General features: G+C 48.5%; 1 protein-coding gene across 1 annotated transcript in view; it reads right to left on the minus strand.

Annotated features, from left to right (window-relative positions):
* Positions 1 to 14,133, minus strand: part of LOC121879726 — a 90,373-nt gene that overhangs the window by 54,504 nt on the left and 21,736 nt on the right. Inside the window, exons 3-4 of the mRNA XM_042386491.1 lie at positions 3,937 to 4,286; positions 3,115 to 3,738 (exon numbers count right to left, since the gene is read on the minus strand). Coding sequence (XP_042242425.1) covers positions 3,115 to 3,738; positions 3,937 to 4,286 — 974 coding nt within the window. The remainder of the gene's footprint in view (positions 1 to 3,114; positions 3,739 to 3,936; positions 4,287 to 14,133) is intronic.

Consider the following 14,133-nt stretch of genomic DNA (forward strand, 5'->3'; position numbering starts at 1 on the left):
CCCTCCTTTAGCCACTTATGCTTCCCCCACACGAAGCCTCCCCCAGTTGACGAAGCCTTCCCCTTAGCCACGAAGCCTTCCTTTAGCCACGAAGCCTTCCCTTATTGCCCTCCCTAGCCACGAAGCCTTCCTTAGTTACGAAGCCCTAGCTATAACATTCACCCACCAACATTAACATTTACCATAACATACAGTACAATATAAACCCCATTCAACATTGAAGCAAATTAATGATCACCTGAAGAATAGACACCCCTAAGATTACCTGGGGGATCGGGAAGGTAGGGTAGGATAGCAGGGTAGGGGTAGGGAAGGGTAGGGTAGGGAAGGGTAGGGAAGGAGAGGTAGGGAAGGGAAGGGTAGGGTAGGGTAGGGAGAGGGAGGGTAGGGTAGGAAGGGAAGGTAGGGAAGGAAGGGAAGGGAAGGAAGGGAAGGAAGGGTAGGGTAGGAAGGGTAGGGAAGGCAGAAGGGAAGGAAGGGAAGGGTGGGGTAGAGTAGGGTAGGGTAGGGTAGGGTGAGGGCAGTAGGGGAGAGGTAGGGTAGGGTAGGGTAGGGGAAGGTGGAAGGAAGGAAGGGAAGGAAGGGAAGGGTAGGGTAGGGTAGGGAAGGGTAGGGTAGGGAAGGGAAGGGTAGGAAGGAAGGAAGGAAGGAAGGAAGGAAGGGTAGGGTAGGGAAGGGTAGGGTAGGGAAGGAAGGGTAGGGAAGGGAAGGGAAGGGAAGGTGGGGTAGAGTAGGGGTAGAGGTAGGGTAGGAAGTAGGATAGGACAGGGTAGGGTAGGGAAGGGAAGGGGAAGGGTAGGGGTAGGGTAGGAGGGAAGGTGGGGTAGAGTAGGGTAGGGTAGGGTAGGGTAGGATAGGATAGGTAGTAGGATAGGGAAGGGAAGGAAGGTAGGGTAGGGTAGGGAAGGGGTGGGGCAGAGAGGGGTAGGGTGAGTAGGGTAGGGTAGAAGGGAAGGGCAGGGTAGGGTAGGGAGAGGGTAGGGAGAGGGAGAGGGGTAGGGAAGGAAGGGAAGGAAGGAAGGGTAGGGTAGGGTAGTAGAGTAGGGTAGGGTAGGGGGAGGGAAGGGAAGGGAAGGGAAGGGTAGGGTAGGGTAGGGTAGGGTAGGAAGGAAGGGTGGGTAGAGAGGGTAGGGTAGGGTAGGGGTAGGGTAGGGTAGGGAAGGAAGGAAGGGTAGGGATAGGGAGGGAAGGGAAGGGTGGGGTAGAAGTAGGGTAGGGAAGGGGTAGGTAGGGTAGGATAGATAGGGTAGGGTAGGGAAGGGAAGGGAAGGAAGGGTAGGGTAGGGAAGGGAAGGGTGGGGTAGAGAGGGTAGGGTAGGGTAGGGTAGATAGATAGGGTAGGGTAGGATAGGGAAGGGAAGGGAGGTAGGGTAGGGTAGGGAAGGGTGGGGTAGGGTAGGCAGGGTAGGGTAGGGTAGGCAGGGTAGGGTAGGGTAGGTAGGGTAGGGTAGGGAGAGGGAGGAAGGAAGAAAGGAAGGGTAGGGTAGGTAGTAGGGCAGGGTAGGGTAGGGTAGGCAGGGTAGGGAAGGGAAGGAAGGGAAGGGTAGGGTAGGGTAGGGAGAGGGGAGGGAAGGGAAGGGGCAGAGTAGGTAGGAGAGGGTAGGGCAGGGTAGGGAGTAGGGAAGGAAGGAAGGGTGGGGGTAGAGAGGGGTAGGGTAGGGTAGGGTGAGGGGTAGGGTAGGGAAGGGAAGGAGAAGGGTGGGGGCAGAGAGGGTAGGTAGGGTAGGGTAGGGAAGGGCAGTGGGTAGGGTAGGGAGGGAAGGAAGGAAGGAAGGGTAGGGAAGGGTAGGGATGGGAAGGAAGGGTAGGGAGGGAGAGGCAGGGAAGGGCAGGGTAGGGAAGAAGCAAGGGAAGGAACGAAGGCAGGAAGGGAAGGGAATGGGGGCAAGGATAGGGCAGGGTAGGGTAGGTAGGGGTAGGGCAGGGAGGGCAGAGGGTAGGGTAGGATAGGAAGGGAAGGAAGGAACGAAGGGTATGAGGGTAGGGTAGGCAGGAAAGAGGACGGGAATGAAAGAAGGCAGGGCAGAGTAGAGGGAGAGGCAGAGGGTAGGAGAGAGGGAAGGGAAACAGGGAAGGAAGGAAGGGAGAGGGAAGAAAGGAAGGAGAGGGAAGGGTAGGGATGGAAGGGGATGGTATAGAGGGGTAGAGAGAGGGGAGAGGAGCAGGGTAGGGAAAGGAAGGGTGGGGTGGGGTAGAGCAGGGGTAGGGGCAGGGGAGGGGTAGGGTAGGCAGGGCAGGGCAGGGCAGGGAAGGAAGGGGAAGGAAGGTAGGGTAGGGTAGGGTAGGGATGGGAAGGAAGGGAAGGTAGGGCAGAGAGGGAGGGTAGGGTGGGTAGGAAGGGGGGGGAAGGGAGTAGGTAGGGGTAGGGTAGGGTAGGGCGGGGAAGGGTAGGGTAAGGTAGGGTAGAGTAGGGTAGGGTAGGGTAGGGGTAGGGAAGGAAGGGTGGAAGGTAGGGTAGGGAAGGGAAGGGAAGGGGTAGGGAAGGTAGGGATGGGAAGGGAATGGTAAGGCAGGGAGAGTAGGGTAGGGTAGGGTAGGTAGGGGTAGGGAAGGGTAGGGGAAGGAAGGAAGGGTAGGGAAGGGAAGGGAAGGTGGGGTGGGGTAGAGTAGGGTAGTAGGGGGGTAGGGGCAGGGTAGGGTAGGGTAGGGTAGGGTAGGTAGGTAGGTAGGAAGGGAAGAGGGAAGGGTAGGGTAGGTAGGGTAGGGGTAGGGTAGGGAAGGGAAGGGTAGGGAAGGGTAGGGTGGAAGGAAGGTAAGGTAGGTAGAGTAGGGTAGGGTAGGGGTAGGGTAGAGGAGGTAGGGAAGGAAGGGAAGGGTAGGGAAGGAAGGAAGGGGGGTGGGGTGTAGAGTAGGGTAGGGTAGGGGTAGGCAGGGTAGGGTAGGGTAGGGTAGGGTAGGATAGGGTAGGATAGGGTTAGATTAAGTTTGATTAAATTAAGTTAAAGATTAAGTTTGATTGGATTAGGTTAGGTTAACTTTGACCACATTTGACAAAATATTAGATCAGGTTAAAACTAGGGTGTCTAATCTTCAGGTGAGATAAACAGAGGATGATTAATATTCAGGTGATCCAGGTGACTTAATTACCCCCCCCCCCCACCACCAAGTACTTACTCATCTCTGGGTGTCTTTACAGCAACCATCTGTTGGTCAGTTGACGTCATGCGGTGGTGATGGCAGGAGACCTTGAACAGGAACCTCTCCGTCGGCGCCCTCAGAGACGAGACGGGGATGCTGATGGTCTCCACGAACTTCTTGTCGAGTTGGCTTAGCCTCACCCCCTCCTGCGAGCTACTGAAGGAGGGTGGGGTGACTCCTGATGGGGTTATATGAGGATGAGACCATATCGAGTAGGCTGGTCCCTTCTGTGAGGTACTGAAGGAGGGTATGGTATGTCCTGAAGGGGTAGAAGATCCATCCACATCCTCCTTTAGGTGATAGCTAGTGGTGTTAACTCCTGAAGGTGCTCCTGTGGTAGTAGTAGGATAGTGAGAGGTCCTATTATGCAGATTATCCCACATGTGGTAGAGATGCGAGAAGAACCCATCAACGACGCGGGTGGAGGCGGTGAAGGAGTCCCAGGGGTCAGGGTGAGAGAAGCAGGAATGGTCAGGGTGTCCCACGGGTTGACAATCCCACTTGAGGGTGTAGTTGGGTGTAGGAGTTGTTACTTCAACCCTGAGTGTGATGTTCGTCTGGCCGTCTACCTCCCTCTCCGTCCCGTCTATGAACACCACCCTGTACAGACACACATGTTATCTCACAATTCCTGTTAAATCTTCACTTATATACAATTAACGTGATATTCTTCATTATTATAACATGTTAAAACTAATATAACACCTAACCTAACCTGACCTGACCTGACCCGACCTAACCTAACCTGACCTGACCTCCTGAAGGGGAATATAACTACAGCAGAAGGGAAGGACCTACTTGAGACGGATAGCCACAAGACCGAAGGTGGTGTTGAAGGAGGCCTCGACAATAGTATCCCGTTCCTTAATAGTGAGCTGTGCTGTGTACACCCCATCCTGAAGGACACTTTCAGGAAGAAATTCTGAGGATATATTAGCATCCTGACCACCCTCATGTATCTTCCAGAAGGATAGGTCATAGATAGGATGAAGGAGTAAAGTGGGAGAGTTAAGGATGGGTTGACTAGAGCTAATAAGCACCTCCTTTCCATCCTCATTCCAAATCCTCCAACGGTACTCGGGGCCAGTTCCAGTAGAACATCTTCGTAGGAGTTCCGGTTCCACTAGTATATCCCGGGTGCCGTCAAACTGTTGAGAGAGAAATGATCTTTGTTAGTACCGGCACACACACACACACACACACACACACACACACACACACAACACATAAGATATACCAAGGTAGTGTGTTGACCAGGAGGAGAGTAGGTGGCTGGGGAGAGGAGGGGAGAGGAGGCAGGGGAGGAGGTAGGGAGAGAAGGTAGGGAGAGAAGGTGGGAGAGAGAAAGGAGATAGGAGACAGGAAGACGATAAGAGAAGTAAGGGAAGAGGAGGAAGAGGGAGAGAGAAGAAAGGGAGAGAGAGTGGGATTCACAGGAGGAGGGGCTGCCACTTGTCCGCGTCTGTACCTAGAGGGGAGGTGAGGGGAGGGTGGGGAGGAGGTGAAGGGGTGAGGGGAGGGTGAGGGAGGGTGGAGGGTGGGGAGGGAGGGTGGAGGTGAGGGAGGTGTGGAAGGTGAAGGAAAAAAATTTGTTAGGAGAGAATGAGAAGGGAGGAGAAAGAATTAAGGAGAGAGAGAGGAAGGAAGGAGAAGAAATAGGAGAGCAGGGAGCAAGATAAGGAAGGAAAAGAGGGAGGAGAGAAGACAAGGAAAGGAGGGGGAAGAGGAGATGGATGGAAGGGAAAAGGAAGGGGAGGGAAGAGGAAATAGAGGACGAACAGCGGCCGGAAGAGGAGGGAGGCGACGAGGGAGAGAGAGAGAGAGAGAGAGAGAGAGAGAGAGAGAGAGAGAGAGAGAGAGAGAGAGAGAGAGAGAGAGAGAGAGAGAGAGAGAGACCTACACACACCGTCACGTCTGCATGCTACCATCGCCACGCAGAAAGGTCACGCCTGTCACAGTCATGTCTCGTCACAACAAGCAGGGGGGGAATCTACTGACACCTTGTATGGAGTTAAGATGTCCCCACCCCCTCTTCCCTCCTCCTTCCCTCCCTCTTCCCATCCTCTCTCTCTCTCTTCCCCTGTCTCCCTTCCTTCCTCCCTCCCGTTCCACCATCCCTCCTTCCCTCCTTCCTCCATTTCCGCCAATCTCTCATTACCACACACTTAACCTATTCTCATGTTGACGTAACCACACCAACCACACACCCAATCATCCCAACCACACAACCACAAGGGATACTCAACCGTAACCACCACACGTAGCTACCACCATTACGCTCTCAACCACCATTACCCATGCAACCACCATAGCCACAATTCCAGGGTGCATGATACACTTACGCCACCACCATCGCTATTTCAAACTTAGATAACCACAATTTCAAGTTATGTTACACTATGACTACCACTATTAGCCAGTAACCACCATAACCACAATTCCAGGGATACTTGATACATTATAACCACCACCACTAAAAACCACCATCGATATTCCAACTTGCATAACCACAATTCCAACCAGCTAGTTATGCTACAAGACTATTACACGCTCTCTCTCTCTCTCTCTCTCTCTCTCTCTCTCTCTCTCTCTCTCTCTCTCTTTCCATGTTTCTCTATATATATATTTATCTCTCTCTCTCTTGCTCTTCTTTCATTATTTTCTTTATTTCTTCCTTCTTTCATTCCATCATTCGTCTATCCTCTTCTATTTCTTCCTCCCCCTCCCCTACCCACCTCCCCCACAACACACAGACTACACCACCCCCCTCCCCTCTACACCTCCCCACCCCCTCCCCTCTACACCCCCCACCCCCTCACCATCACAGATAAATCACCCATGACCTACACTTGATCTGGCGGGAGGGGAGGAGGAGGAGGGGCATCAAAGCTCCCAGAGCCCTAATGAACTCCTGGCCTACTGCTACCCCTGTGGTGAGCCTCCCAGTAGACACCATGGCAGACAGACAGACTCTGCTGTGTCCTCAACTCTGCTGGTGCTTGGTCCTCTCTCTGATTTATCTAATAACTTGTCTTGTCTAGCTTACTGGTAATTGGCCTCTTTGGGAGGGGTAGGAGGGGAGGGGTAGGGGAAGGGGAGAGGGGGAAGGGGGTAGGGGAGGGGTAGGGAGGGGTAGGGAGGGGAAGGGGTAGGGGAGGGGTAGGGAGGGGAAGGGGGGAGGAGGGGAAGGGGGTAGAGAGGGGGAGAGAGGGGAAGGGGGTAGGGGAGGAGAGAAATGGGGGAGAGTAAGGAGGAGAAGGGAGAGGGAAGGGGTGGTTGAAATGGGAGGTAAGGAGGTAAGCAGGAGGAGGAAGAGAGAGGGAATGGTAAGGGGAGGCTTAGGAAAGGAGGGGGAGGGAGGAGGAGAGAGGAAGGGAGAGAGATGAAGATTAAGGAGATGGTTGGGAAGGGTGGGAGAGAATTATGGAGGGGGAGGGAGTAGGGTTGGTTGGGAAGGGAGGGTAAGGAGGAGGGAGGAGGGTTATGGTGGAGGAAAGGGAGGTAAAATATGGAAGGGGAAAGGGAAGGGAGACTATTGGTGCACACACACACACACACACACACACACACACACACACACACACCAGCCCGCCTCACCATGTATAAATGATTCATACGAAGATGTGTATAATTTCAACTACTAAGACCATGTGTATGTGTATGAATTTACGTATACTTAACTGCACCGTGTATGTGTGTGTGTGTGTGTGTGTGTGTGTGTGTGTGTGTGTGTGTGTGTGTGTGTGCGCGCGCTTTAAGCATTTATTGTCGTATCTGGTGTGTTTGTATATGAGAGAGAGAGAGAGAGAGAGAGAGAGAGCTTAATCCCAACCAGAATCTCTCTAACAAATAAAACTTAAAAGGCTTAATAGACAAAGCTTAAAACAGTATCAATCATAAATCCAGCTTAAGTTGACAATATTTTACCCCCTTGGCAACACAACTCTGAACTAGTTGAAGGGGGCGAGTGATCGTTGAGTGGTACAAGTGCTTCATTATAGGGCTGAGGAAAGCCAGGCGGTGGTGAATGCCCGCGCTGGCGATGGTATTTTTGCTTATGAGTCTTATTATTGTTGTTGTTTGTTTGTTTTTGTTTTTTTAATTGTTTTTGTTTTTGTTTTTATAATTCCGGTGAAAATCTGAGTGTAAAGTAAAATCCGGGTTACAATACAGAGAAATCCTCAGTGTAAAGTCAATAAATCCGGGTTATGGTAAAAAGAAATCTGGTCAAAATCCGAGTGTCATGTTAATTCCGGTTTATAGTAAAATAAAAAAATAAAAAAATAAAATTGCTTGACCACCAGTTGACAACATTTTCCCGGGCGATATAAAGGGTTGGTATTGATTGGTTGCCGGTTTAAAGCTCACCTCCCATTGGGTGATTGTAAATACCTGTACCTGGGTGTGTTAAGTTTCCGGAGTGTACAGTAATGGCTATTGGGGGGGGTTACCATGTTGTAATAACGAGGTTTGTCATGTTATGGTGTTGTATTAACGAGGTCTATTATGAGAGAGAGAGAGAGAGAGAGAGAGAGAGAGAGAGAGAGAGAGAGAGAGAGAGAGAGAGAGAGAGAGAGAGAGAGAGAGAGAGAGAGAGCCCAATACATCACATCATAAATTATGGAGTGGGAGAGGTGGGAGAGGAAGACGAAGGAGAAGAGGATGGTGTGGAGGGGAGGGAGAGGGGGGTAATGGTGAAGAGAGGGGATGGGGTACGGTGTGGGAGGAGACAGAGGGAGAGAATGGTGCTGAGTGGGAGAGAGGGGAGGTTATGGAGTTTGGGGTGGTTGAATGGGGTGGAAGATGTGGGGAGAAGGGAGGAGGGGGAGAGAGGGGAGGAGGAGGAGGGGAGAGTGGTGGGGGTGATGGGGAGGAGGAGGGAGAGTGGTGGGGGGTGATGGGGAGGAGGAGGGAGAGTGGGGGGTGATGGGGAGGAGGAGGGAGAGTGGTGGGGGTGATGGGGAGGAGGGAGAGAGAGGGGGAGGAGGAGGAGAGTGGTGGGGGTGGATGGGGAGGAGGAGGAGGGGGGAGGAGGAGGGGAGAGGTAAGGAGGGGAGAATAAACATGGCAGTAAGGGAGAGAGAGAGAGAGTAAGGGGGGAGGAAAGAAAACTATTAGGGTGAGAAGGGAGGGTGTAAGGGTGTATAAAGGGTGTAAGGGGGGTGAGTATATAAGGGGAGGGGTCAGCTTCCATTTAACCCCTAATAGAACAAGTCAGGCCCGGGGTCACACCAAGGTCAATCCACCTGATATTAACATTTTCTAACATTATTAACATTCTACCTACATTATTAACATTTATCTAACATTATTAACATTTATCTAACATTATTAACATTCTACCTACATTATTAACATTTATCTAACATTATTAACATTTATCTAACATTATTAACATTCTACCTACATTATTAACATTTATCTAACATTATTAACATTCTACCTACATTATTAACATTTATCTAACATTATTAACATTTATCTAACATTATTAACATTTATCTAACATTATTAACATTCTACCTACATTATTAACATTTATCTAACATTATTAACATTTATCTAACATTATTAACAACTAAACCACTCACTATCAGTCTTGAATACGAATCAAAGTTTTATGATTCGTTTTAAACTTTTACGTACCTATTAAAAAGTTGCGTCTAGATTTATAAAAATGTAGTTTTATACACACATGCACACACGCAGTTACTTCACACACGCGCACGCAGTTACTCACACACGCACGCAGTTACTCACACACGCACGCAGTTACTCACACACACACGCAGTTACTCACACACACACGCAGTTACTCACTCGCGCACGCAGTTACTCACTCACGCACGCAGTTACTCACTCACGCACGCAGTTACTCACACACGCACGCAGTTACTCACTCTCCACGCACGCAGTTACCACACGCACGCAGTTACTCACACACGCACGCAGTTACTCACCACACACGCAGTTACTTCTGCACACACACGCAGTTATTTCTCACTTCACGCACGCAGTTATTTCCACTACGCACTATCTATATATGCCTATTTACACACATATACACATGGTGTCTGTCTACATACATACATACATACATACATACAACATACATACATACATACATACATACAACATACATACATACATACAACATACATACATACACACATACATAAAAAAACCAGAAATGAGATGAAGAAAAAAAATAGAAAAATAAATAAAATAAATATGTATAAAAAAATCGCTGGGGAAAATAGAAAGAAAATACACGAAAGAAAACAGAGAAAAAGAAAGAAAAACGAAAGGAAAAAAAGAATGAAAATAAAGATAAGAAAAAAATCATTACTTCAGACACCAATTACCAGGAAAACCTAACCTAACCTAACCATGTATTCTTGACTGTCGTTCTATCATCATTCTTCTCAGGGGCAAGACAGTGACATACGCAAGTACCCCCCCCCCTCTCTCTCTCTCTCCCCTCCTTCCTTCCTTCCCTCCCTCCCCTCTCACCCCCTTACCTTGCCCCCTTCCTCCCCAACTTAAGGTTAGGGTTTAGGTTAGGATAGGGTGATTGAGAGAGAGAGAGAGAGAGAGAGAGAGAGAGAGAGAGAGAGAGAGAGAGAGAGAGAGAGAGAGAGAGTGTGTGTGTCCATAGTTCTCACGTGTACACCACAAAACATATTCCAAAGCACTTTCTTGACCCGAGTTCATTTTCACACGGGTACAATACACTCCCCCGTATGATTTAGTACACTCGACCTTAACGACATCCCTCCCTATAGCACTCTCTTGCCCCGAACGCGTTATTTCTCAAGATATATAACCCAAAAAGGCTGTAAATTCCATATGGTTGATTCATTGATGATTTATGTATAGGATAAACAGCCTTACGTTCATCACCATCACTTAACACTGTCTTGCTCCAAAACATCTTATTTATTCTCGGGATATTTACGTCTACCGGAAACATCTAATAAATCTATAGAATAAACGCCCTTACGTACACACATCATCACTTAACACTATCCTGCCCCCAAGATTTTTTTCTCGTGGAGCAAGAAAGTGACAAACGGCGATAACTCCCATAAGGTCTATAATCCCACGTTGAAGTAATGGAGTGAACAACTTTAGAGATCATATTGGCTTAACGCTACAAATAATAATTCTGGGAGCAAGATAGAGCCAAACAACGACCCCCCCCCCCAAAAAAAAAATATCATATGGTCGACTAAACCACGTAAGGGGTATGTGACGGACGCCCTTATCGACAACCCACCACATAACACTGTCTTCCCCTCCCCTCCCAGATACTTACCTCATCAGTATGGAAAAGACTCTCCCCTTCCCCTACCCCTTCCCCTTCCCCTTCCCCTACCCCCTTGCACAAACTCCCTCTCTCGTAAATACAAAATAGATAAGGGGGAGGGAAGGGGGTGTGGGGGAGGAAGGAGGGGGGAGGAGGGGAGGAAAGGAGAGGAGAGAAAACACCCCTTTAAAGCCCATAAAACAATCATCAACCAATAAGACTCTCACCCCTACAGACATACAACCATAGTATAGCATTGTCATACCCCGAGGCAACACACACACAGAAAGTCAACAAAATCCCACATAAGGTTTAAAACACAAGCATTATAACACAGCGACGTCAACCTTAAAGGGATAGTGGCATAGCACCTAAATGCCTCAGACCAGGACCCCCCCCACAAAAAAAAATAAATAAATTAGACAAAGTTTATGCCTTATGACCACCTTATATAGAGGTTGGGGGCATAGCACTATTATGCCCTGATTATAGAGTCAAAATATATATATTCTTCACCATCTCTTCCTCTTCCTCCTTTCCACACTTTTCCCTCCCTTCCATACCTCTTCCTTTCCCTTCCTCCGTCCACCCCCTTTCTCCCTTCTCATTTCTCTCCCTCCTCCTCCTCCTCTCTTCCACCTCCTTCCACACCCCCTCCTCACCCCCCTCCCCACCACCCACCTCCCCTGCCCTCCACCCCTCTCACTCCCTCCCCCACAACATTAGGGCGAGTTCCAACTACATCAGTTTGATATATTAACCGATTATTCACTGTTATTCATCCCTAGTTATTCATTATTCTTTATCATCTGCAACAACGATTTAAAGTAGTTGTCTGTGTTCAGGTGTCTGTCTGTCTGTGTGTGTGTGTGTGTGTGTGTGTGTGTGTGTGTGTGTGTGTGTGTGTGTGTGTGTGTTGGTATTTACAGTGCCATGGGGTTTTTGTTATGGTGAAGTGCCAAGTCGAGAGCCAACAGGTGAGAAATGCCCTCTCTCTCTCTCTCTCTCTCTCTCTCTCTCTCTCTCAGGCAGCAGGCACGGCTCATTGACTACACCTTATAATTTGATAGCAAAACCAACCTCATCCACTGCCTACCATCCACCGCTATTCATCCACTGCCTCACTCATCCACTGTCTCGCTACTCATCCACTGTCTCGCTACTCATCCACTGCCTGCCATTTCATCCACTGCCCTCGCCATTCACCCACTGCCTCGCCATTCACCCACTGCCTCGCCATTCACCCACTGCCTCGCCATTCATCCACTGCCTCGCCATTCACTGCCTCGCCATTCACCCACTGCCTCGGCCATTCACCCACTGCCTGCTACTCATCCACTACCTCGCTACTCAACCATACCACACCTCACCTCTCTCACTTCAACTATACTTCCTCCCCAAACCAGGGAGGGAGGGAGGGGGAAGGAGGAGGAGGAGGGGAAGGAGGGAGGGAGGAGGGGAAGGAGGGAGGGAGGGAGGGGGAGGAGGAGAGGGGAGGGAAGGAGGGAGGGAGGGAATAAAGGAAAGAGGAAAACGAAAGAAAAAGAAAAAACACAGGACAAACAAACAAACAAAAACACACATAAAAAAAATAGATCCCCAAAAAATTAATTAAACAACTAAAAAAATTTACTTAACAAATTTATACTTAAGTGACCCAATTTACTTAAAACATTACTTACACACAGACATACGGACACTGGTCATTACTTACACACAGACATACGGACACCGGTCATTACTTACACACAGACATACAGACACTGGTCACTTACACACAGACAAGGACACTGGTCATTACTTACACACAGACATACGGACACTGGTCATTACTTACACAGACATAGGACACTGGTCATTACTTACACACAGACATACGGACACTGGTCATTACTTACACACAGACATACGGACACTAGTCATTACTTACACAGAGACATACAGACACTGGTCATTACTTACACACACACATACAGACACTGGTCATTACTTACACACAGACATACGACACTGGTCATTACTTACACACAGACATACAGACACTGGTATTACACACAGACATACAGACACTGGTCATCACACACAGACATACGGACACTGGTCATTACTTACACACAGACATACAGACACTGGTCATTACTTACACACAGACATACAGACACTGGTCTTACACACACAGACATACAGACACTGGTCATTACTTACACACAGACATACGGACACTGGTCATTACTTACACAGAACATACAGACACGTTTACTACACAACATACAGACACTGGTCATACTTACACAACATACGGACACTGGTCATTACTTACACACAGACATACAGACACTGGTCATTCCACACAGACATACAGACACTGGTCATTACTTACACAACATACGGACACTGGTCATTACTTACACACAGACATACGGACACTGTCATTACTTACACACAGACATATGGACACTGGTCATTACACACGACATACGGACACTGGTCATTACTTACACACAGACATACGGACACTGGTCATTACTTACACACAGACATACGGACACTGGTCATTACTTACACACAGACATACGGACACTGGTCATTACTTACACACAGACATACAGACACTGGTCATTACTTACACACAGACATACGGACACTGGTCATTACTTACACACAGACATACGGACACTGGTCATTACTTACACACAGACATATGGACACTGGTCATTACTTACACACAGACATACGGACTGGTCATTACTTACACAGACATACGGACACTGGTCATTACTTACACACAGACATACGGACACTGGTCATTACTTACACACAGACATACGGACACTGGTCATTACTTACACACGACATGGTCATTACACAGACATACAGACACTGGTCATTACTTACACACAGACATACAGACACTGGTCATTACTTACACACAGACATACAGACACTGGTCATTACTTACACACAGACATACAGACACTGGTCATTACTTACACACAGACATACGGACACTGGTCATTACTTACACACAGACATACAGACACTGGTCATTACTTACACACAGACATACGGACACTGGTCATTACTTACACAGACATACGGACACCGGTCATTACTTACACACAGACATACGGACACCGGTCATTACTACACAGACATACGGACACTGGTCATACTTACACACAGACATACGACACTCTACACACAGACATACAGACTGGTCATACTTACACACAGACATACAGACACTGGTCTCTTACACACAGACATACGGACACTGGTCATTACTTACACACAGACACGGACACCATTCACAACAGGACATTCATTACTACACACAACATACGGACACTGGTCATTACTTACACACAGACATACGGACACTGGTCATTACTTACACACAGACATACGGACACTGGTCATTACTTACACACAGACATACGGACACGGTCATTACTTACACACAGACATACGGACACTGGTCATTACTTACACACAGACATACGGACACTGGTCATTACTTACACACAGACATACGGACACTGGTCATTACTTACACACAGGTTACTTCAGGACACACACGTACCTGGGGAAGAAAACAGACATATTATTAATTAACAGGTAACTTATTAGGTTTTTACTAATTATTTCACATGTTAAATTAATTGAAGAGATGTATGTATGTATGT

Source organism: Homarus americanus, unplaced genomic scaffold, assembly GCF_018991925.1.
Source record: "Homarus americanus isolate GMGI-L3 unplaced genomic scaffold, GMGI_Hamer_2.0 scaffold42643, whole genome shotgun sequence".
Taxonomy (NCBI): domain Eukaryota; kingdom Metazoa; phylum Arthropoda; class Malacostraca; order Decapoda; family Nephropidae; genus Homarus; species Homarus americanus.